The 25,700-nt window shown below is 43.0% G+C and overlaps 1 protein-coding gene across 3 annotated transcripts in view; it reads left to right on the top strand.

Moving 5' to 3' along the window:
- The window catches only part of COL4A2 (collagen type IV alpha 2 chain), a 183,693-nt gene that overhangs the window by 22,169 nt on the left and 135,824 nt on the right, over window positions 1-25,700 (top strand). For all 3 annotated transcript variants that reach the window (XM_053659816.1, XM_037125655.2, XM_037125654.2), the window contains exon 4: window positions 25,415-25,495. In XM_053659816.1, the coding sequence (XP_053515791.1) occupies window positions 25,415-25,495 (81 nt within the window). The remainder of the gene's footprint in view (window positions 1-25,414; window positions 25,496-25,700) is intronic.

A 25,700-nucleotide genomic window follows, 5' to 3' on the forward strand; every position in this document is an offset into this window, starting at 1 on the left:
GTGTTACTGATACTTTGTATTTGTCCCAGTTCTTTGTACTTTTCAAAGAAAAGTTGCACAGCCATTATCTCATTTAATCCTCATAGCAGCCTTGTAAATAGATGGGACAGGTGCAGTCATCCCTATTTACAGCTGGAAAAAAGAAAAGCCAGGGGAATTTAATGCTAATGTCACTAGATTGTGATGGAGCTGGTGCTGGAACCCTTCTGCTTCTTGAAATTACTCTGCATTATCATAGCCCCACAGACATTACTGTTTGATAGTCTCAGTCACACCGCGGAAGTGTTATAACTGCCATGACATTGGTAGGAAAAGAGAAATGTTCGGGGATTTCCCCAGGTAGACCCAGCAAAGTGGATGTAATTCCATGGTGAGGGGAAGAGTAGTCCCTGAAGTACAGCAACATGCAGTGCAGTGAAGTCAGCTTTCACTTCTGTGAATGGCAAAACCAAATGCGACAGATTCAGCAAGTGTACGCCTTAATTTGCCAAACCAACACTGTGTGCATTTTGTTTTTCTATAAGTATACATTACTCCATTAAAAATTTTGGAGCACTGTAACAATGTTTCTAATGAAATGTGATGGATACGAAGCTTTAGCATTAAAGATTTCAAGACTCTCCACGGCCCCTTTAACTGAGATTGGAACTTGATTTTGTTTTGCAAGTCACTCTTATAGCTGCATGACTTCATCTCAAGCAAGCTAAATAAAGGAATTTTCAGTATTATAACGGTCACTAAGCAGACAACTGACATGTCAGCATTTAGAAGGGGGTAAGGTTTCAGGGCAAGCGTGGAAAGATACTACTCTAACATGATGTTTTACTTGGGTGCTTTATTGTGTAGGTGGGTGGAGAGTTGGACTGAAGCTGGGAGATTGTGGGCAGAATGTCAGCTTGATTGGGGCAAATCTCTTGAAATCTATTGAGACTCCCCATCTGCTTGTTCACAGTTCATCTAAGCGACTCTGAAAATTGGCTAACACCTCCTAAGCCAGGATTTCTGGGATTCTCTTATGGTTTAAAGCAAAGTCCATGTCTTTGTATTTTCAGATTTCCAGTATTGGCCACCCACCTCCCTCCTGAAATGCTTCTCTGAGCCACATGGCACAATTTGATTTGCTTAGAATACTTCTTGAGGCTGTACCAAATAGATACTGTACATGGCACATAAACATATATATATCAACATGACTCCAACCCTGCACCTTTGAATCAAAGACCTCTTGTTACATGCTTTTCCTGAGAGCAATTAGTTTCCAAAACAGCAGTTTAGAAGCATTTTCCACCACCAACTGTCAGCAGGGTTGCCCGTCTTGACCTATTTTGGCTGACTGATTCCTCTCTACATAGTTTGGTAATCAGGCTATTCAGCTGTTTTTGGTTTTTTTGTTTGTTTGGTTTTTGGGTTGTTGTTGTTTTTTTGAGTCTTGTTGCCCATGTTTCTCTATAGTGGGTCTTACATCTTAAATTCTATGTAAAATAGCCACTTCTCAAATGCTATTTGAGGAGCCACTGGATGTCCAAATTATCTTGGAGTCATTAGGGTTGTTTTCTTTCCACATGGCTTTTTACAGAAGGAAATGTGCTGATGCCATTTTCTTTGCAAAAGATCCCAAAGCTCTTAACTACGGTATCTCCTGAAGATCAGCTTGAACATTTTATGCTGGACTCAAAATATACCAGTAAAATCATGTGATAAAGTCAGGCTACAACGAAGTACAAGTTGCTGGCCCAGGGCAGTCAGTGCTGTACAGCGCCCAGTTCCCGAGACCAATCCTTAAAGAGGTGACAAGAACAAGATTATTTGAGAGAGAGAAAACCCCAAATCTCCATAATATTTTTTCTGCAGCAGTTTTTTCATTTTCTTCTTCTCAGAGATTCCCATGCTGTTGAAAAGAGGAGGAAGTCATAATTTTCTCTGCTTGTCAATAGCGGCCAAGTCCACCGCAGAACTGGGGCCATTAGGCAATCCTCCTGGGCTCAGCTGCCTTGACCCATGAAAACTCATGCCTGACCCTCATTCCTTGGACCCTGGCTGCTGTGGTAATGAGAGAGTGGGCAAGGAAATGGCCAACAGACCCCAACTGCTCTCAGATTCAAATCATTTACAACCACCTGGCCAAGTTTCTAAGACCAAGGGGGCAGTAGAAGGGATAAGGCAATATTCCAAAAACTAATTCAAAACAAACAACAGAAGACTTTGGTGGCTTATATTTACTTTCACAGTATTTGTATTTCCCTGGTTACTAATGAGGTCAAGCACGCCTGTATGTATCTCTTGGCCATTGGATTTTCGCTCCTATGATCTGCCGGTTTGAGTCTTCTGCCCACTTTTCTATAGGTGCCTCTGTTTGTACTGATGGGAGCTCTTTATTCTAAATACGAGCCCTTGTTTGGTTCCATTCTGTGGCCTTCTTCTTCTTTCTCTTAATGATGTCCTTTGATTTTAATGTTGTCCAATTTATCAATCTTTTTTATGGTTGGTGCTTTCTCAAACTCATTAATTTTAAAAGTTTACTTTTTTTTTTGCATTTTCTATATATGCAACCATATTATCTGTAAATGAGGGCTTTAAATCTTCCTTTTTGGTCCTTATACCTTTTTTCTTGCTTTACATTAGCAATATGAAACCATAAAATGCTTACTAACCCCATACATATGATGTACCCTTCACCAATAAGCTTTGAAATGGATGTTAGAAGCTATGCAAGCTATTTTCAGAACCCAACCTAACTTTTCAACTGGTAGGATCCCCAGCATAGTTTTCTGGACCATCTTCCAATAGAAAGTGCCATAGGGAACAATTTTCTGAGCCCTCCCCATTTTTATTTAGGTTTAGGTCAGAGAGTCAAGTACATACAGAAGTAAACTAGGGGTAAAATGACAGCGACATCAACACAACCTAATGTTTTTACTGCTGTAGAAGAGTAAACGTGACAACTCCCATTACACAGCTCTGTTCTCATGCAGCACATTGTCCCCCTCTTACCTCCCTCTGTCCTCCTGCAGTTGAAGGTTGACCGTGGAATGTAGAGTGTGGGATGCTGATGTTTCTCAGAAGGCAAGCTGGGAGATAGAAGGTGAGATAGGGATCTTTCCAAATGATCTCTTTTAATAGAAGATGCAGTTTCTGAGTTTATACTGTATTTTGCCATCCATGAAAGTTATGTTTTGAATGGTAAGCAATGACTTCATGCAGCATTACCTACTTTTCTGTGTAATTGGCCTGTAACGTGTTTGTAACATTAGCAGTATTCTCAGATGTATATGGTGAGTTCTATTGCTGAGCTCAGTTGAAGTTCTTCACAACCTAAACGCACAGTGCTATTCCCAGAAGCCCAAATTCCAATGGTAGCTACGTAAGTCTTATCTCTGAGCCAGCAAGAAACTGGATGTGAGAGGTGTTACAACTTGCCAGGGTCTTTGCAGGGGCTAACAAGGCTTGCTTCTGGAAAGGATGTGTTCTGCCAGCTAAAAGAGGAAGGGGATGGGGAGAGATTGTAAGTATGCCTATGGTCTAAGAACTATTCTTGAGAGTCAAGGAAAACACCTGCTTTAGACCAGCTGTGCCCCATGTTCCTCCTCTCGTTCATGATCACTCCGGGGATGTGGATGCCATTGGTTGGCTCCTGATGCTGTAATTTGGAAATACGTTTCTGTGCCAACTTTCAATGTCATTCTGCCTTAGCCTCTTCTCTAGGCAGAAAAATGTACTCCATGTCGTCGCAGAAAGATAACTACTTAACTTTTTGTTAATAAAATCCTCTTTGTACTTGGAAAACATTACATTTCTTCACTCCCCTTAGAAGCCTGATGACCCAGCACCTAATGTTCATCCCACATCCAGGCTGCTTGACTGAGCCCAGCTCCTCCCGATCTGCTTGCTGTGAGACTGGGAGCAGCTAAGCCTCTTCGTTTCCTCTGATAGTGTGTGCATTCTTGTACCTGCACACTTGTTGGGTATGCTCTCTCCTCACCCATCTCTTCTCTCATCATAGGGAGCAGTGTTTGGAAATACTTATTCTTCTCCAAACACTTTCTAACTTCTCTAGAGTGGGTTATGTCCAAAGTATCCCAGACAGAACAGGCCCCTGTTCTTACAGCGAGGTTCGTTGGGTGGAGGGGCAGCTGGCCCGCATCCTGTTTCACATTCCAGCAGCTTGCTACCTTTTCCCTGGAAAACCTTGTCATCTGCTCCCAAGTGACCATCAACACATCACTGCTCACTTTTCCAATCTTATTCCTTAAAGGGGAAACTCATCATCATATTTCTGAAGCTCAACAAAGTGGAGTAAAATTTCTTAGCTTGTTGTTCTCAACCTGTCCCGGCCCTCGGGCACCCCTACTATCTGGTAGCCTTGCACACTCCAGCAAATTGGCATGAGCTTCTCCCCAAGTCCTTGATGCTTTCCCAGCTCCTGTCAACTGTCGCTGAACCCTTCTGTATCTGAATGTTGCCTACCCCACAGCCTATCCCCGCCCATAGGATTCCAGCCTGCCATTGAAGCCTCACTTGGGATGGGATGGCACCCATCCCTGATGCTTTGCTGAGTTTTCCCATTGGGATGCTGCCTCAGTTTTCTCTACTTTTGCTACGGTCCTTCAATAGTCACAGCTGTTTTGCTGTATAGTTATAGTTACAGTTAAGAACAGATAATATCAATGAGTTCTTATCGGAGCCAGACCCTGAGCTAAGTACTTTACACACATTACTTCAAGTTACCTCCACTAATATTATCCTCATTTTACAAATGAGGAAACTGAGGTCTAGAGGGTTAAGTGAACTGTAAGGTCAGACACAGCCTGAGCAGCCTGACCCCCATACTCACTCCAGCTCACTGCTGTCTTGTGTCTGAACTTGAAATTACAGGGTTAGCTTTCAGAGTGTGGGGATGTGGCTTATTAAGTACATACCCCCAATGTGCCTAGTCTACTGCCCAAGCAAGCAAAGGTTAGTAAGTGCTTCTAACAGAAATGCCCAGTTACTGTCTCTTTTTGAAGCTGAGTAGCATATGCAATTAGGTTGGGCTGTAATAAACCTTCTTGTGAGTCAATCAGGAATCAATCAGAGGCCATACTCCTGACTTTGACATTCAGAAAGAGCGACCTAGCTTCTGAAGCAGGTCTTTGTCAAAAACACCAGGCATGACATACATTTAACCCTTTCTGAGTATTATTCCCATGTGCATGTCTGAATGTGCTTGCATTATATCCAGATAATTCTGTTTCAGAGTCTTTCTTTAGACCACAAAATAACCATCTGCCTAAGTAAGTAGGTTCACGCCTGCATTTTGTGGAGTGTGTTCATACACAATTTTAGTTGGAGTGAAATCCAGGTTTCACACTTCAGAGCAAGCTTCCATTCCCAAGTTAAAGTGTATTTTGTTTACGGTCACGGCACACTTATTTGAGATGTTCATTAGCTAAACACATTTGTTTCTTGCAGTGTAGATTTATAATCTGGGAAATTAGGGAAAAACTTCCATGCAGAAAATTATGACAGTAGTTAAGAAGATTACAGTGTATCTCTTAAGAATAAATATTATGTGGTCAACATTGTTATATATATTGTGCTTATGAGGAGGTTTTAGAAGTATGGGGAAATATTTACTGTAAAGAAAAATGAGGATGCAAAATTTTATATAAAGTGTAATCTCAATTATGTAGGAAAAAGTATGAGAGGAGACCAGAAGAGAGTTGAAAAAATGTCCTCTGCCTAGAACTGGGCCTCTTCACCCTCCTGGGCGGACTCAGCACTATTCAATTCCGAAGACCAGTCCTCCAGTGGGGGCGGGGGAAGCTAGTGAGCCTGGGATCAAGGGACATGGACTGTCTCTCCCTTTCCTCGTGCCCACTTATATTGTGCTTTGTAAGAATGAAGAATATTTTTAACATCTGTTAGTAATGCATTTCATCCCAGTCTGAATTTACAGTGTCACTCAGTTACTTCTGAACTACCTTTCCACCGAGAGCTAATATATGTGAAAATAAAAATTAGAAAAAATTGTATCTAGTGTATATTCCCAAAGTTTAAAAACAAAAACAAAACATAAAAACTTTTTTCCTTTTTTTGGCCTCCAGCTATTCCAAATTATTTTCTCCACTACTCTGGCACATTGATATGGAGAATTAAAAGTTGACCATTTCCTTTTTTCCTGGAAAATATTCTAATGACTCTCTTTGATAATATGTCTGATTGTATGTCTCAAGCATAGCCAATCTTTTATGAACATGCAGGGAATTATAATGGCACTGCACTTGTAAAATTGAACATAATGGTACTATTCATGAAAAGAGATGAATTCAGAAAAAAGGGGAATGAATATCAAAATGGAACTGAACAGTAGGTTTTTATAGGACCCTTAAAACAAAATGCATGTAAGAGGACCACAGCGGGAGCTGGGCGGACTGTGGCTGTGCCCGGGCTTCATGGCTGAGCCCTACAACTAGCTGGCCAAAGGCACCGCATTTTGTCTACAAAAACTGGTGGAGAAAAGTGTTAAACACACATTTGGTCCTTTTACTGAGAAAAACGGGTCCCTTTTATCTGTATCAGGTTTTGCTGGAGGAGGCAGGGCCTGCATGTCACTGGGCAGCTTCACATCTGCAAGCAGCTTGTCCGGGAGCTTCCTTCCCGAGGATGTTTGAACATTTTATACACACAGCCTCGACCCCGAGCACTGTCTTCCTGAAACTTCTGAGAGTCCCAGCACTCACAGCTGTTTGGAAGCCTCACTTGAGGGCAATTTATCTCCCACCCCCTCTAAGCAGTTACAGGGCAAGTGGCTGCTGCACCAGGCCATGGGCTGGCATTATCTCAGAAGTGTCCACTCCCCAGGTGGCACACTTGTGTCCCTGTGTGTGTTCATGAGACACTCACACTGGGTCCCTTGGGGGTTAGAATGCAGGTTCCCAGATGCTGCTCTGGGGACTGGCAGTGGTCAGCAGTTAAATTTCAATGAGCAGAGGAAAAAAATGAGAAAACCGACCATATTTGTTTACATAGGACATATAATACATGCCCTCTACACATACATACTTAATTTTGTAATGTGATAATGCAGCCCTGGACTTCTGATTCTGTCGTTCTGGGGTGAGGCATACACGTTGGTATTTTTAGAAGTACCCAAGATAATGCTAATAATCAGAAACCAGTGGTCTGCTATTTGAGATCAAAAATGTTAAGATTTAAAGCAGGTTGTCCCACACAGAATGAGCCAGTGGGGGCCTACAGCTGGTGGGCAGTAAGCCCAGTGTACCAGACAGGCCCACATCATGGTCCAGCTGCGTTTGCCTAGGGCCAGGAGCCAGTTACCAGCCCCCAGCCAAGAGGACAGGGGGTAGGAGTGCCAGGACCAGAAGCAGAGCGGAATTGGATCAGAGGTCAGAAGGGAAACCCGTGCACAGCAGGTCAGAGAGGGTTGCCTTAGGATTCTCTTTGTGTAGTCCAGAATAAATTCCTGTGCTTTTGAAGGCTTGGCCGTTCACATCCCCCATTTAGCTTCACCCCAGTGTTCTTAAAGTTCCCACTTCGTGTGGCTGACCACAGTAACCCTCCAAAACTTAGGTTTGTGAGAATTTGAAATGCTTGTGTTCCAGAAAGTTTTTTTGTTGGGTACTTTGTTGTGCGTGCCTGTGTCCCAAGACATCTTTCAGGACAGTTTAGGATAAAGCAACACGTTAACTGTTGAAGATACAACATTGCTGAAGATTAAACTCCAAGCCTGCTCCATGAAAATGCTTTGAATATAAACTGCTGCAAGTTAACATTCTTGCTTGTTGCTTTACCATTTAATGAGGCTAGAAGCATGATTGTATAGTACTCTCAAACATTTCCAAGCAGCTCCTGCACTCTAGGAGCTGTTTATTACTAAATTATATCCCAAGATGGTTTTTTAAGCTAGACTTTTCATGAAATGTTTACGGAGTCAACTTTATATGCATTTATAGTCTATAAACATTTCATTAGTTGATTTTAATAATTGGAGAAAAAGAATCTCCCATAATATAAGGAAGGAAAGAATATTCAGGCAGTGAAGGGAAGAAGGTAGTCAACAGGAAGAGCTCAGGCTGAGAATCTCAGGAAAGCAGTGGTGGGGACCTGTTGCCATGAGCTGGCGAAAGGGACCAAAATGAAGTGGAAAACAAATGTAAGCAGGTGGGGAGGGAGGATGAGGGAGGAAATGAATTACCAAGGGTACCATTACTGAGACATGAGACTGATACTCTTTTTTTTAATTTTAAAAAATCCTCACATGAGCCTGGCTGGTGTAGCTCAGTGGATTGAGCGCGGGCCTGGGAACCAAGCAACCACGGTTCGATTCCCAGTCAGGGCACATGCCTGGGTTGCAGGCCAGTTCTCTCCCTCTCTCCTTCCTTTCCCCTCTAAAGATAAATAAATAAAATCTTTTTAAAAAAAATCCTCACATGAGGATATGTTTATTGATTTTAGAGAGAGAGAGATGAGATCAAACCCACAACGTAGGTACGTGTCCTGACCAAGGACTGGACCCGCAAACCTTTGGTGTATGCAGACAATGCTTCAACCAACTGAGCCACCTGGCCAGCGCAAGACTGATGTTCTTGAACTAGGGGGATAGATGAGGAAGAGGAAGAGGTAACATAAGTCGGTGAAATGCTTCCTGTGAAGAGGGCCCAGTGAGTCCTGCCAGAGCAGGGAAGGAGCTGCCCAGCCCCTCGATCCAGGAAAACAACAGGCCTCTGCTGAGAAGCTGAAACTGGGGCCCAGAGGGTAGCTTATCTGAAAGATTAAGGGGGAAAGTAGAGAGTAGTCAAGGATAACCCTGTACTTTTACAGTTTGCAAGGGAGTGATTTGCTTTCCTGAACTGCTAGCCTGACTTTCGCAAGAGGAAGAAAATCTTGTGTTTGCTGTCGCCTGAAGACAACAGCTAACAAACGTCTGGAGGCCCCTCCCAGCCCTTGCCCAGGTTTGGCCCAGCCAGCAGAGAGCTCCTGGCTGCTGTGCACTAGCTGGGAGGTCATGTCATGTGTTTAATAAGAAGCTAAGTATTTTTGTTTGGGGCTCTGTCTTTTTTGTTTTGTTTTGTTCCTAATGTCTTCAGGACAATTTTTGGAAGAGCGTATGCCCCATAAAAGGGAGAAAATGGTGCTTTTGGATCCTAGTCAGTGGCTTGGGGTTGGCAGTTGTGACTCTGCCTGCAGAGCTGAAGGCTGGGGGCTGTATCACTCCTTCCCCAGCATCGCCTGTGGAGACTCGGGGGCTGCTTATTCCAGACCTTTTTTCATGTTACCATCTTGTAAGAGCATAGATGGAGCTCAAAGAAAGTTCAGCTACTTGTTTTGAAGTGGGTCAGAAAGTTGGGATTTTTTTTTTCTACTGTTATGGAGGAAACCATTGTTTATAAAAAAAACAGGACCAAATTCAATTCCTGAAAGAGGGTGCGGGAGAGCATTCTGAAATGACAGCGTGTTATCATGACAGCATACAGGATGAGTTTCTGGACAGATGAGAGAATCAGAATGCATTCAAGTACTCTGAGAGTTTGCATATTGCTGTGTTTACTCTTGGGGGAGTTGTCTAGACTATATAGCACCCAATGTGCTCATGAGAAACGGGGTTAGAGCTGGGGTTTTCATGTATCTGAAGCCTGTCTGAGTCCGTCTTAAACCTGTTAACGACTTCCAGGCCTTGCTTGAGAGGCTGTTTATCAACCCTCAGCCTTCACCAACACCACATCCTCTTCATGTATGAATCTAAGACTTTAAAAAGTCAAAAGTAGGTCTTCATTAAGAAAAGTCGAGGAGCCCCTAGAATTAGTCATATTGTCCATCTTGTGCAAAAATCACATTTGAACTTGGCATGTGCAAGGTACTGGCACCATGAGAGATAACAGACCTGGTGGAAGGAAAAATTCACTGAAGTAAACAGTGGACCCCAGCTTTAGCTTCTCAGACTTGGTTAGCTGGACTACCCCAAGTAGTGTTAACCTGTAGCATTTCAAAAGCATCCCAAATAGTGAACATGATGAAGCTATGTAAGCTAAAAACACATCAGTTCTTTGCTTTTCTGACTTGGTATAGAACACTCTTGCTATTTATGCTGATTGGAAGAAGGTCCTTTGCTATTCATGGCTCCATAAGCATGGCCTGAGTCCTTGAGAACAGGTGAATAAGGGGAGCAGACAATAAATGGGCCCTGTGGTCTAAGGTCTGAGAACCTCTGGGCCAGGGGTAACCCAGTGTCTTGGGCAGCCTGGCCTAAGGATATAATTCTGTACAGCCACAAACCAGTCGACAGTCCTTATATAAATTGACTTCTGAATCTGACAAATCAACCCTTTACAAAGACTTTATTCTAAAGTCGTAAAAGAGAGAATAAAGGGGAGGAGACAAGAAAACTTAGAGATAGTAGTAATGCAAAAAGAAAATAATTCTGTGGCTCTATTAGTGAAAGTTCACATTTGGCTCCTCCCACTATTTGTAATTTTGTCTTAATGTTAAAGTTCCGCGGGCAGCATCTTCTGAAGGGTGGTCCCCCTAGCCCAGGAGCCCAAAAGTCCACTCTTACAAGCCAATTCCAGGAGAAAACAGATCACTCCTGTAATTCAAGAAGACATTTGTACATCGAATTGTAAATGGACAGAGAATATTTAAAAGCTCCTCAAGCCTTGACTATTGGCCTTTGGTCTCAAAGCCAATCCAGCTTCTGGATTGCTGCAGTCTGGCAGGCATGTGCGCAACCCCTCATTGTCTTCAGGCTTCCTTACTGCTGTTTTCTGCTGAGTGACCTTAAGGGCACCACTGGCTAGGAGTACAAAGGACTGCATCCCTTCATGACTCTATTAGGGCATTTACTGGTTGCTACCAAGGAGAGGAGGGAGTCTGTTAAGGGCAAAGACTTCAGTGAACTAGAGGAAGAGACGCTGGCCTCCGCATCAGTGCTTGACTGTTTATGGTATAGCTGTAGCTCCTGGCAGGAGTTTCCTCCCAAGGGTGGTGCTGTAGGAAGCTCTGAATCATGACGAATTCGGGAAAGGAGTATGACTGCTCTGCTTTACACATGTCTGTCAAGAGGGAAACAATGGCAGGCATTGCCTTAGAATCAGACTCCTGTTTAACAATATGTCTAAACCACCAAATTATGGAGGGATCATGCTCACATGCTGGTCAACCTTAGAATGTCAAACCAACACCTCTCCACACCCCTGCTCTCTCTGCACTTGCTCCCAAATCTCTGTATTTGCTGTTTCTTCCCACTTCTCCATCTGTAGTCAAGAAGCCTTTCTGCTCAAGAATGGATGCGAGCATGAGACTACCTCCAAAGAACATCAGATTAGATGGACAATTCATAGTGGTACGTAGAAAGGACTGGAAGCATGCCTTAAATCAGTAAGGCAAGTTCTTTGCAAATAAGCAATCAAAATTCAAGTTAAAACATAGTAATTCAGATAAGAATTACTCTCTCATCTGTGCCCACATACTCCTTTGCACATAGTCTTCTGTACTGTGCTGTTAAATATTTATTGTAGGACTGATGAATTTGTAACCAGGGGCAAGGGGCCTGTCTATGTGCCTCTAGACCTTGGTGCTTAGCACTCGTGACCAGTGGTATGCTCTCAAAGAGCTTTTCTAGAAAACATCTTGCAGGGACTATCTATTCATGAAAACAACGGAATTCACTTGTCAAGTAGCAAAGCGAGGGCTTTAGATCTGTGTAATGGAATAGTTTTAACTGCACCAGACTAGATTGCTGTGTCAGTACTGATCTCTTCCTTCTCCATCTGGAGAGATTTGTGCTTTATCAGTCTTTACGCATTTCCAGGTCCGTCTTATTGCCATAGTACCGACATTTCCTGGCTTTTGTTGTACTGTGGCACACACTCTGTTTTGAAAGGACAGGAGCATAATAAAAACGGATATGAAAGAAGGGCCAGATGACATCACTGAAAATATTTAAGGAAGTCCAGTCTTTTGCATGTTTATAATCTCAGCATGTTAGTTGTTTGTAATACGATAAGAGAACTTTTGATACATAGGGATAATTACAAGCCTGTTGCTCAGTCAGTATTCATGAATTTTTATCTTAGGCTCATAGGGACGGAAAGAGAATAGGAGGTCTTGGTTTGTGACTCAAGTGACCTTAACTTATTTGTTGACCTTGGGTATAACATTAAGTGTAGTCAAACTGCTTAAATTGTACCTAGGCCAGCTGTTCACTGAATTAAAAAGAAAAAAATTCCATCATTAAAGATGAATTAGCATACTAAATTTTCCCTCTCAAAATCTTAACTCAGAGAAATATATGGAACTTAAAGTATCACCTTGCCAAAGTCTGTTCCATCAGTTTCATACAGATTCAGCATTATATGACTGTCCTTAAATAAAAATCTTAAAATAATCAAATGTCTCTACAAACAACAGTCTTGCTAAAGAGTGAAAATATTGACGCTTGCTGTGTCATCGAATTGGAACTTTGAGTGGGAAAATAGGTAGGCATCTTCCCCTCTGTGAGTGAGACAATACAAAAGTTAAGAACATGAATAGCAAACCCTTTCTTCCATGTGCCAGGCTGTGTACTAAGCTGATTCCATGGGTGTATCCAATTTCCTCCTACCAACAACCCCACAAGGTAGGAATGATAGATTCTACCCATTTCACAGATGAGGATACTAAAGGACACCCAGGATAAAGATGATTTCCAAAGCCTGAAGCCCAAGCGCCTCTCTCCAAACATGGCACCATGGAGAGCAAACCAAGCACATCACAGTGGTGATGTGCTCACCGGACTAAAGCCTAGAAAACAGGATGACAACACTCTGGAGTCCTGGGAAGACCCTATCTTCTTGCAAACTCCCCAGATTCAACATGGAAACACTGAATGCCATAGTATATGAGAGAATGCTAATTCTGAATTATCCTTATGGATGGAGGTCAGTTCCAAAACTTAATAGGAACCTTGTCCAGAAAAAAATTTAGTATTTGGTGGGTCAGTAATTGCAGTTACTGATGCATGCGGTCCCTGAGTGTGCAGCACAAAACCACAAGAATGAAAAACCAACAGCCTGCTGGGGGGCAAAGAGAAGCATTGGATTAAAAATTCACTTTCCGAATATCCCGGGGGATTACCCACGCACGAATAACTGAGTGGTGTCTGCACTGACCGGGACTCTGAGGTGGAACCACTGGCCCCAGGAATGTGCTTCTACTGTGACCTAGAGTAGTTTTATTCACAGACCTTTCTTCTATGCAGAGATAAAATTGCTAATGCTAAACTCACAGCAAAGAAATCCTCAATCACCGCTAATATGCAAAGGCATACATAGATACCTTCTAAAAGGTGCCAGGTATGATTAACTTGGCTAGGTGTATATTGGAGAAAGAGCAGGGCAGGAATTCAAAAATTCTACCCCAGGAGCCAGGCCAGCAGTATGTAATGTGGTTGTGGTTTTAATGTGGACTTCCACTGGCCTCAGAGTCCCCATGACTTTGACTAAGATTACTCTCAAGTTTATAGAGATGAAGCTACTTGGATCTAAACCCAAGCCTGCCCAGGCAGACTGCTGGTATTCCTTGCATGCCAACACAAAACAACACCTGTCTTGCCTGGACCAGTCCCTACCAAACCAGAACAGAAACCTTATTGTATTATGAAAAAATATTGCTAAGTCTCTCCATTCTTTTGGGCTTTTTCCCCCCAAATTTAGTACAGGGAGGGGGCTTGGGACAAAGCTCTCAAACTAGACATACATCTCTGCAACAAATAGCTTCAAGGGGTGTATCTATTTCATTTCTTAAAAATAATGTTAAATATTCACTCAGGCTCATTTGCCAAGAACATACACATTTTTATTCATTGCCAGAGAATACCAAGAACTGACATGCTGCAGAAATAAAAAAAAATTAGTGTAGGTAATGTGTGAGGTAATGCCTATACTAACTGGTGTTTTGGTCGGCTTTCTCTCACTAGTTGAACAGAGCATAAACAGAATGGCTCACATATATTTGAGGGCACTTATTCTAAATATAACTATGAAACTCTTTACTGTCTGTGCGCTATAAGACAAAATAGCATAATTATATGGAAGGTCTCCTGAACAAGAGTTGAAGTCTCCTGATGAGTTTTTTTAAACACCAAGACAGAACAACATTCCTAAGGCTATAAAAAATGACTGAATGACAATAACCTTCTCCAAAAATAGTCTTTAATATGCTCAATTTTCTTCGCTTTATTTGGTGAGAATGTTGACACTTGACTATATAGCAAGTAAGACAATTGAAGTAGAGTCTATTTTGCTATGGTACATTTTCTCTAACTCAAATCTGCTAATAAATTATTCCTGATCAACAAGGAATGATGTCAGTATGAAATGGAAGTCACGTTCATTCACACATGTTTTTTCCAATGTGTTGTTTGCAGACCAAGTAACAGGGAGGCTGAAAGCAAACAGATTAATTAGCACAGTGAACACAGCATGCTGTTGAAGAATGTAGCACTGCCCCAGGTGCCCAAGTCCTCAGCCTCCTTTCTCCTGGCCCACAGAGGCCGCAGGTCTCCCCAGTACTGCTGATTGCATGGTTCTTCCCAAGATTTGGCCATGTGGCCCTTGCTCTCTGCAGCTTAACAATCTTAACATTTCTTTACATCTGTTAAATCACTGCCTTCACTCTTCTTTAAGATAAAGCACTACATTTACTGTAGTATGTTTTTACTCACTGGAAGTTTTCCATATCTATTCAACTGTGGCATTATTTCTACTGGGATTATGACTAGTTTTATTAGTACCCTGGTTACCATGTTGCTAGGTATTGAGTCGTCTGCCTACAATATTATTTTCTCCATTCACCTTTTTGGTTCAGTGTGATTTTGAAGAATGTGAGGGTTTTCAAGAATAGTCATATATTGTGGTTTAGCAGGAACACCCATACTTAAAGGGAATGAGTAGGGACAAGATGTGAAATCAACACAAGTTTGACTGTCTTGTTCCCATGGGTGAGTGGCGGGTGTGTTTGACTGGGTCTTAGCTCTCCAGACAGGCAAGGAGATGGTGGGAGGGAGAAAATTCCAGGCTGAAGGCACAGTTTATACAAAGGCACCAGCTTTGGGAAAGTCGGGGACCCTGAGGTGTCAATGATCAATGCATTTAAAACCCATAACATTCCAACATTGTATGAAAACATTTTATTAAAGACTCGATTGCAGTTGAAGGAACAGTAGATCGAAAGGGACAGAACTCAGTTGGCTGCTATCGGGTGAAGGTAGGCATCCTAGTCCAGGGGACCAGTCAGGGTAAAAGGATTGGAGGATGTGAAAATACAAAGAATATTGTCTCTGGAGAACAGAGCGTGACATGGGGTTTAAAGTAAAAAGCTAACTCCAGCAGAACATATGTTTCCATCTAGCTGGGCGCTATGGACTAAATGTTTGTGTCCCCTCAAAATTCATGTTGAAATCCTCACTCCCAGTGTGATGACATTTGGAGGTGGGGCCTTTGGGGATATGATTATAGCATGAAGGTAGAACCACCATGGTTAAGATGACTGCCCTTACAAAAGAGACCCTGCAGAGTTCTCTTGCCATCTCTCCTCCATGTGAGGGCACTCTGAGAAAGTGCTGTCTGTGAACCAGGAGGCAGGCTCTCACGCGTACCAGTGCCTTGCTCCCGAACTCCCAGCCTCCAGAACTGCAAGAAATAAATTTGTGCTGTAAGGCACCCAGTCTATGCCATTTTGATATAGCAACCTAAACAGACTAAGATGCCAGGCGTCAGTGATTATTAAAAACATGAACGACCACAGTCTGTATTTAGAATGGAGAAGGGTGACTTCCAGAATCTGGTCTGTGGACAGACCCACCAGAGAAGTCCAGGATTGTATTAAAATGAGTTCAAATAGAAGCATCAAGTATCTGACATCATTCCGTGTGTGTGTGTGTGTGTGTGTGTGTGTGTGTGTGTGAATGCACATGCACACTCTGGCAACTTCATGACATCAAGAGGAGAAGCTTTAGCAATGAGTGATCAGACTGTCTTACCTGGGAGATCCCAGACACGTCAGGACACACCCAGCCAGGATCTTGCACCCCGGCCAACATGCGCCACAGTAACAGTGGCCAGAGCCATTACGGGAAAGAGAGTCAAATTGGTGAAGAAGGGCCTTGTGGAGATCTGAACAAGCTGTTTCAGAATGCTTGAATGGAAAAAGAACTTGTTCCCACTGAGGCTTTGGTGACTGTTTCATTTGTAATTCAAGACTTTGGAAATCCCAAGTTTGTGATCAACCTTTGGAGTGGAGTGAAAAATACCCAATTCAAAATAAAATTCAGCCACAGATGCATAAGCATATCTAAATTGCAAAGAAAAGCTTCAGACGTCTTAGGAGCTGACACTGTGGCTGCCACAGATATTATGAGAGGCAATGGATCTGGTGGGTGTGATGAGTAGGTTCCTGGAGGTAAACAGGAATTACAGGGGTACCAGAACTCAGATGAGTTAGACATGAGATGATGTAGAAGAAACACCTTAAAATGGAGGCAATTCTTACTTCAGGCGGGATATTTTTCATGCTTCAAGATGAAAATTACCTGCACTTCATGGTGTCCTCACTTGGCTCTATGCCTACACTAGAGACTGCCTGTCCCATTACTGTCCAGCTGACCCCAGCCTATGCAGTCACTGGTTTGTGCCTTGCCTAACTCCTGACTGCAGCCACACGCCCTCATGTACCTGGATCTTCACTGTCTAGGTTCTAAGTTTCTAGACTAGATGACTCAAGATGAAGCAATTAAGTCTCCACCCAGCACCTAATAAAAGAACCTAGCAGTGTGACGTCAGCCTGTCTCCAGTGTAAGTCAGATCACTGCACTGACTGAGCGCTGTGAAAGAAGGGAGGGGTGCCTGTGTTACCTGTACTTGGGCTTGTTATCAGGTGTCAGCACCTGTACCAACCCCTACTCCTACCTATGCCTGAGTGCCCAGGAGGCATCACCACCTTCCTTGCCGGTGAGGAGACACATTCATATTCTGCCTTTGGCCTCAAGAGGAGGAGAATGACCTGGGAAGAAGTGGTCAGGGCAGAGATGCGACGGGAAGTGCTACGCCCCCTTTTCCTAACCAGGTGGCCCACTTGTCTTCACCTGCAGGCCCAGGCCCACCCACACTCTGAAACCATTCCTCTCCCTTGGCAAGGTATTTCTCAGGAAGCGTTGGCTCAGACAGCCTTGGCTGGGTTTCAGCTCTCGCTGTGTCGGGGGATCCAGGCCCAGAGCTAGGCCCGTGCCTAATACTAATGACCCTTAGATTTGGATGGTGCAGAAGACTTCATGAAGTACATCACTGAATCATCCCCACAGACCTAGGAGAGGGCTACTATCCTCACTTTGCACAAAGGGCACTGTAATTTGGAGAAGTGAGGTCATTTCTCTTCTAAGATTTCCCGTTGCCATATCATGGCTCTCCTAGTCTACCTCATTCCTACCCTCCGACCTCACACACCACGTCGTGCCTGCTAGGGGCCTTCCTCATCCTTGAGCTTAGCAACTCGAACGCAGTCTGTCATTTAGCCTTCTTTAAATGTCGTAAGTGTAAGTGACGCAATTTGAGAGAACATTTTAGCCCTGGCCTTTGGCCTCCCATGTTCTGTGTGCCTGCCAGCAGCCTTCTCAATCTGGTCAAATTCCTGAGTTTGGGGGGCTTTTTTTGAGCCAGTCCTACCCAGCATTGAAGGATGGCTGTCATGGGTAGTCTTGTCAATAGCAAAATCTATTTGGAAAACACTCCCCGTAGACTTTGAGCTGCGTGAGAGGAAAGAGGTGGGTAAGTTCACTAGTCGATGCTCATAAAAACTTACAGGTATGCAAGTATAAAAAGCATGTGGCTTGTTGCTGAGACTCAGGTGAGGGCACCCCATGCAATGCCTTCTGGTTATGTCTGCTTGGAAGGGGAGCCCGGAGGAAGTGATGTTATCACTCAGGTATTCACCTGGGAAAGAGCAAATGAATGCCTGGAGGACATGAAGACTTGTCATCCTAGAAAGACCTGCAGTTCATCATCTCTCCTGTGAACTACTGTCATGCTTTCTAACACAACCTCCTACCCTCCTCCATCCTTCCCCCAAACTCCCAGCCTCATGAGAGCAGGCAGCAACTCAGCCGTAACTGCACTGGAACTAGTTTGCACTCAGCACAAGTCCATTGGAGTAGTTCGTTGTAAGTGGGTGAGCGTTTTTGTCCATCCATTATTTCACTGCCTCTAAATGTGGTGATTTCAGGGCCATCTATTCTAGAGTGAACACATTTTCTTTGGATGCCCTTGAAATGCTGTTAAACAAAGGAAACATAATTGGCTGAATTTCCCTCCCAGTTTTTTGGAAAGAAGGGTTTTGTTCTGTGTGGAGTGGCTGTGATCTGCATTTCCTCTGCCATATACTTTGTCTTGCTAATACTATGTTGGAATTATTTCCTTAATTTCTAAAGCTGCATGTGCGGAAATGGCTTATATTTCCTGTTTTGATAAACGAATACAATTTTACTGGGAACCTTGTTCTCAAGCTGGCTTTCTTCTTCCTCGGCCCTTTTCGGATTAAAAGGATAATTCTAAAAACTCTTGTTTGATTGGACTTATGACAAAGACTTGTACAGATTTTTTTACTTTAAATTTGAAAGAAGATTTTTTTTTTTTGCACTAAGAAATATTTGTCTTTTGTGTCAGTTAGAATAGGTTATTCAGTATCCCTCTGTACAGGAAGTTTGAGTTAGATGCTAGGGGCAATCCAATGGTAAAATATCTGTAAATTCCCTACAGAGACTTGCTCTTTGGCTGGAGGTGTATTGGCTTTAAAAGACTTTCTTGGACAAGAAGCTTCTTGGAACATGCGAAAGACAAAATATTCTTTGTTTTAGGACAAATGAGTTTTGTTCTTGCATGTTCATATAAATTTGATTAATGCTCATTTCTTATGTGCAAGCTGAGAACAATGGCAAGCATTTTTTTCATTTATATATTGCATCAACTTTAAATGATATTTACATTTGCAGAAATCTGCGTACATATCTATGGATTTGTTCTTTTAATATACATGGACAATTCACACTGGTAGTTAGAGAAATAGCTACTCCTTAAGAGTATAAATCTTTTATGTGTTTTATTTTCTGGCATTCAGCTTGCTATTAAACCCACTTTTAAATGTCCTAAATATGAGGACAAATCTGCCATCTGGAGTAGTGACAATGAACAGTGTTCTCGGTGTTTTTGAATGGAACCTACAAAGGAGGTGCCCCTCTTCACCAGGCAGTGGAGGAAATGGTCCCTAAGGAAAGCAGCATGATACTCACTTCTGGTGCCAATAGATTGCACAAATAGGAGGCAGAGCCAGCAACATGTGGGACCGGATGTTCCCTTAATCTTGCAGCTGCTACTACTGATCTCTGCTCTGACTCTTTACTGCTCTTTACTGAATTCCATTTATAGATGGCAGAGCAGTCTCTGCTTGCAGCCAGAGAGCCAGTGGCTCAAGGGAAGAAATTCTGTACATGACCCTGATAGATTCCTGGTTCGGGAAGCCAGATAGAACTCCCACTTTCCTTAAAAGATTTCATCACTTCTGCCAGAGACAAAAGACTGCCCATGGAATTTAGACTGTGCATCTGGGATGATTTGGACATGTCTAGGATGAACTGAATGACCATGCTAATAATAGATCTCCTTTTAAATCTTTTTAAATGTGATGACGCCAAGGTTCAGATAAGGCTCCAAAGCGCAGAATTTCCATATAAAAAGCTAACCAAGAAATCTCTTGTTCAGAGCTCTCCACGTTGCCCCTGGAAACCATGTCAGTTGCATTCCATTTGAGTAGAAAATGATCCAAGGTTTCTAGAAAATGTATCTAATGCCTTAACATTGCCAAATGGCTCTTAAGAGAGTCAAGTCATTTTCAATTCCTAGGCTTTCTAATAGCACAGCAGTGCTGGCTACCAACTCAGGGCAGGAAGAGTCTTAAAAAGGATATTTTGAATAAGGAATTTTCGAGGAATTTTGAGGACTCAAAATTTTTGGTGCTTTGATTGATTAGAAGCTCAGCAACTGTGCTCAGAGCTTCTCTAAACATGCCATAGGTGGCTGGGGTCAAAGGCAGCCTGAGGGCCGACATTCATCTAGGACAGACATGCCTAAGTCCATTTTAGGCATGGAACACATTGAATCTGTAGGAAATACCGCTTCCTATTCCACTAAAGGACATTGCTCAGGGGGTTGCAGTTTTCCCATGGTCTCTCAACAAAATCTCTTCACAATGCCAGGCCATTAATCTAGTGCAGTGCTCTACAGACTTCAGTGTGCCTACCTGGAGATCTGGTTAGAAAGTGGGAGCTGATCCAGTACATTTGAGGTAGGGTCTACAATCCTAACTATTGCCAAGGTGAAGCCGATGTTGCACCCACAACTCCACACTAGGAGTAGAGATGGTCTAGATCATAGGTGCAAACACCAGGCCCGAGGGCTGAATCGGCCCTCCACTTTCTTTTATCCAGCCCAGCACCTTGTTTCTACCCAGTGGCAGGGCTGAGCTCTTGCTTAACTGTCAAGGAGTACTTAACATTTATACAGTCCTAAAATTACATTTGGCCCTTTGAAGGCAAACGTAAGGCTGATGTGGCCCGCTGTGACAGTGAGTTTGACACCCCTGTTCTAGATGAAGAACTGCAGCATTTCAGCCATGGATTTCTTGATTACCTCTGTGTGTTATGTCTGAGCCTCTGCCTCTGATCAATCAGCCTTCCTTCTCTCCCTCCTCCTACTGAGACACTACTTTCAGGTAAATATTCCTCAAACTCTTTGATCACCAAACACTCTCTTTCTCATTTCTTTAGTGTCCACAGCTCTCTCCACTCCACTCTTTCCCTTGCAAATATTAACTGTTTCAAAGATTACCCATCCTCCATCTCTTCCAGATGTAGCTTAGAGATATTCCCAGTCTATCTATGCTTCTCATGTTTAAGCTGCTTTCTTTTTATCCTTTTTTCCAAAACTTATAATTACACTTATTGTTCAAAATTGATATCACTTCCACAACACTTTTTGAGATGTCAAAAGCTTACAATGACATCAAAATTAATAACCCTTCCCAAGTCTGCAATACCTCTCCCCAACTTTCTTAATTCATCTACTTCTTCTGGAAGGAGCAGATGAATTCAGTGGGGCCTAGTCTCTAGGTTGATGGGTGACCAGACAGCTGCCAAGATGGGAGCACTTGCAGGTCTTCAGTAAATGTTCATTTTTTTTGCAGAGGAAATTATTGATTAATCCCCGTAGTCAAACTCCTTCCAAAGTTTGGAAGTTAGATCCACAGTTTGAATTCAAGTATCTCAGTAGCAACTGAGATGACTTCGGCTGGGCAAGGAGGACTGAGGATGTCCCACACTTGCGGACTGTCCTGGATTATAAAGTAGCAATGGATTGAAATTGAGTCCTTAGACAGGAGTTGGGGGATCCAGCTATGAAGGGGCATCCTGAGGGTTATAAGAAGAATGGATTCAAATTCACTCCAATTTAAGATGCTCCTGATTTCCTGATGATAATAATCCATAGGTCTTGCTTTTCTAAGCATGAAGGTGAGTGGTTCTCTGTCTGTCCCCTTGGAAATAGCAGCAAGGGTCTCAGGTCAGACAGCAGGGAGGTTATTCTTTGTGAGGTAGGTCTGTAAGGAGAAGGGAGCACAGTGGAGCCCAAGGGAAAGAGCCCTGGCTAAGGTAGTCTGTTACCTGGTATGATTTTAATGGCACTCACCATAATTGAAATTATGTAGGTTTCATTGTATGTTTACTTAATTTTCTTGTCAACTTGTTTGCACGCTGTAGGCCCTACATTTTATCCACTGCCCAGCACAGTGCATCACCCAGAGTAAACATTCAGTGAAGAATGAATGAATGAATGAGTGAATGAGTTTTCAATGTAGAAGGGTGGATGAGTTCTCCCCAAGACCCCTTTCAGCTGTCACATTAGTTTGGAGTTGGGGGAGTTAGGTGATTTCTCACTGGTGCAGCTGAAGGAAAGTGTGCCCCTGAACACTCAAAGCTGGGAAGCACATGGCGCAGGCTCCTTGGTGGTTCCAGAGGCTGGATAGGAGAGTTTCCGGGTGAATATGAAGCCGCGGGATTTGTGCATGTTAGAGTCAGGCATTTCCAGGGGGTGGGAGACCTTACCAGTTTTCATTGATTTTCAGTATAATTGGTCTCATTAGGCCATGAGTCCTTTCTGCCCAGAGATGAAGGACCTCAAAACAAGGTGGAGGAGAGTTTGGCCAGCTCAGGTTAATAACTGGGGTATGATCCATGACAATGGATACTCTTTACACCTTGAGCAGGGTCCATGGGATCCTCCTGGCCCAGTGATCTACAGGGGGCCTTGGAAGAGCAGGGATTTGGAATATTGCTCTACACAGTGCTACCAATGGGAATTCAGACTTGAAGTGAAAAACTTCAAATTGGAGGCTTTAATTGATGTTTATGAAAGAGCCTGAACTATACAAGTGAGAGCATACCTTCCTGGGTACTCTGAAGTTGAAGATCCCAACTGGGCCACCTTTGAGGGTAGTCGGCAGACTCTTGAGGTGGGTGTAGGATGGGAGGGAACCAGTCATCTTTATCAAGGATCTGACAATAAGAAGGATGATGCTTTGTCTTGTGAGTTGTGTTGAGCAATGAAAGCAAGGGTAGACTCAAGAGCTTGGAGCATTGGCAGTGGTTGGTGTGAGCTTTTAATATTCTTCTGTCTGGGAATGGGGTGGGAGTTGGGACACAGACGTGGGTTGACACATGCCTCATCCAAGGTCCTCAGAAGGGCATTCATGTCCTGAGACTGTTCCAGAGCCCAGGTCCCATCAAGGGAATGCAGAGGCTCAGGTCTGAGACTTGTTCAGTCTTTAAGAGATTTCTATTTCTAGAACACATGCCCTTCCCTAATAAAGTAAATACTTCTGTTCATCCCAGAGATTTGACATTCCGGTGTATGGTACTTAGGGCTCTTGTCGATTTGGAATTTATAAGAGTCCTTCTGTAGTATATGTAAGATGCTGATGGGAAAATGCGTACACACCCCACATTACGTCACACACATACACACAGAAGCAATGCACATGTGTGAGGCTGGAATTCCATGACAGAATCATCTGTGGTTTGTAAGGTAGAGGGCTACCTGTCGATGATGTATTCATCACCTCCTGAGACAGGGTATCTGAGCCACTGACACATAGTTGAAAAAGTATTGAGACCAGGAGTTATCAGTCCTTCAAGTCTTACCTCCAAAAGCAAAGAAGCACTATTACATTTTGAGCAGGTTATGAAGAACTCATTTCTATAAATAAATCCAGTGCATAGCTTAAGCCTAAAGTAGAGAGTCTATTGGATCAATTTGAAACCATTAAAATCATTTTAACCATTGATTTATATACAGAGATTTGGCAAGTGGCTTTACATACAGAGATTTATTTATATACAGAGATCAAAACTAAAAATAGCATGTAAAACACCAGATGGAGAATAAGAATTTATGCTTCACCCATTAGATTGATAAGTCCCCCACCACTTTCCAAACAACTGCTAAATGAATTATTGTATGGACCAGGGACACCTGCCAGTGTACCTATTCGTGTCACAGACGTAAAGCAAAATATAAATATGGCAGCCCTTCTAGACCTCTCTCTTCAGTGCTAAGAGCAGTCCACAAAACCCAGGGCTTAGCATGGAGCTGAATTTATAAAAATCAAGTATTCAAAATAATGGAATTTAATAATGATCCCCACTGTAGATAAACACTGAAGCCATTTAAAAAAATGGCAAACACTTAGAGTTATATTTTGAGGGCATGAAAGGATTCTATACATGTTTTACACTGTGAGACTTGAGCTGTTTCATTACCTCACTCAGGCCAAAAAGATAACCTAAAGGAGATTTAAAAAGCTTTCCAGGTATTGGTTTCTTTACAGGATATGAGATTTCCATATTTTTTTAAATTCTCTAAAGTAGTGACTGATAGTAGATTAGGTAAAGAATTATAATGAAAAACAAACCAAAAGTGAAACTTTGAAATGAGACCTCTCTACAAAGAGAACAGTGGTCCTTGCTGAGGTCTAAGGAAAACTCTGGCCAGGTGGTTTCAGGTCCAAGTTCACCTGTGTGCCATCCAAGGTTGCACATTGAGGAAGGCCATGCTGGTGAGTGACAGAGGCGGCCAGGTAGAACGCCTGCATTTCCATGTAAAAGTCCAGTGCTGCGCCAGGGACGAGAGGGTGCTAGCATGGAGAGCAGCTGGAAAACCTGCAGAGGGAGTTCCCACACTACCATCCTCTTTAGTCAATGAGACTTAACTCAGAAGAGAATGGGAGGGCTTGGCTGATCAGAGGAGAGAGAAGAGGGCCGACCGGACCTCCTGCTCAGACACAGTCCAATCTCCAAGTCCATATTTTACCTGAAAAACCTAGATGGAGGGCAAGGAACACCTTTTCCCCCTAATCCTGATTGGAATTGTCCAGCCAGAGAACTCCCTCGGATGCCTCATTCAGCTCATTAAAGAGTTATATCTCAGTGTATGATAAAAAAGTTCTATTTTGCCACCCCAACCTGACTAAATAATACATACTCTTCCTGCACCCTCCTACTGTACATGAGCACTGCTTGCAGAGTGAAGGGAAGGAAGTGGGCTTTGCTCTGCAGGGGAGCACCATGGGTGTCATGGTACCTACGGACGTGAGGGCTTGTCATCCTATCAGGTGTATTTGCAAGTTCCTCCTCCTCATTAGAACCCTCCTCCCTTTAACCCCCCAGGATCTGTGTTGTGGGGTGGGGGCCCAGAGTTGCGTACCCTATTTAACTTAACCTTGAACAGCTCCTCCTCTAGAATGCATCGCCCACATTTCCAGGCAGAATGAAGGGCACTTCCTATATGCATGGAGGTTCTTTTTTCATAGTAAACCTCTTAACACAGTGTTAGTATGGGTTTACTTCACATGGAATCCCTGTGACTCAGGGAATGTTCTCCTTGATTTCCACGCCCAGATCTACCTTGGCATTTGGTACTTAGTAGGCACTGAAAAGAGGCTTATTAGCCGTGGAATGGAGAACACCAAGGGCCACCCTGATATAAACTATGACTCTGGATGATAATAATGACATGCCATTGTGGGTTCATAGATTTTTAGCAAACGTCCCACTCTGTTGGAGGAATGTTGATGGGGAAAGCATGTGGGGGCAGGGGTTTTATGGGAAATCTCTGTGCCTTTGCTGTCGGCCTAAAACTGCTCTAAAAATTAAAGTCTATTTGTTTTGAATGAATAGATAGTTGCTATGAGTTGGAAGTACTCTCAACAGATAGCATTATGATATGTACTGTAGTTGACAGGATTTTATATAACTTTTTCTTTGCTTTGTGTTTTCTTTTTGCAGGGTGTGAAGAAGTTTGATGTGGCCTGTGGAGGGCGAGACTGCAGTGGCGGCTGCCAGTGCTACCCTGAGAAAGGAGGGCGGGTAAGTCATCGCATCGCAATAGACTTTGTTTTCCTTATACCCTCCATTGTAAGTGGAAGCGCCTATAGTTGCCTGATCAAGTCAACCGCACGCTTTCCTAAGAAATATAATGCAGGCACATTCTTCTCTACTGGAACAAACAATAATATAATATAAAATTGAATCAGTTTATACTACTTTCTTAATAAATTAAGAATAATGCTAA

This window comes from Artibeus jamaicensis, unplaced genomic scaffold (genome assembly GCF_021234435.1).
Source record: "Artibeus jamaicensis isolate MK-2021 breed Jamaican fruit bat unplaced genomic scaffold, CSHL_Jam_final scaffold_833, whole genome shotgun sequence".
In the NCBI taxonomy this organism is placed as follows: Eukaryota; Metazoa; Chordata; class Mammalia; order Chiroptera; family Phyllostomidae; genus Artibeus; species Artibeus jamaicensis.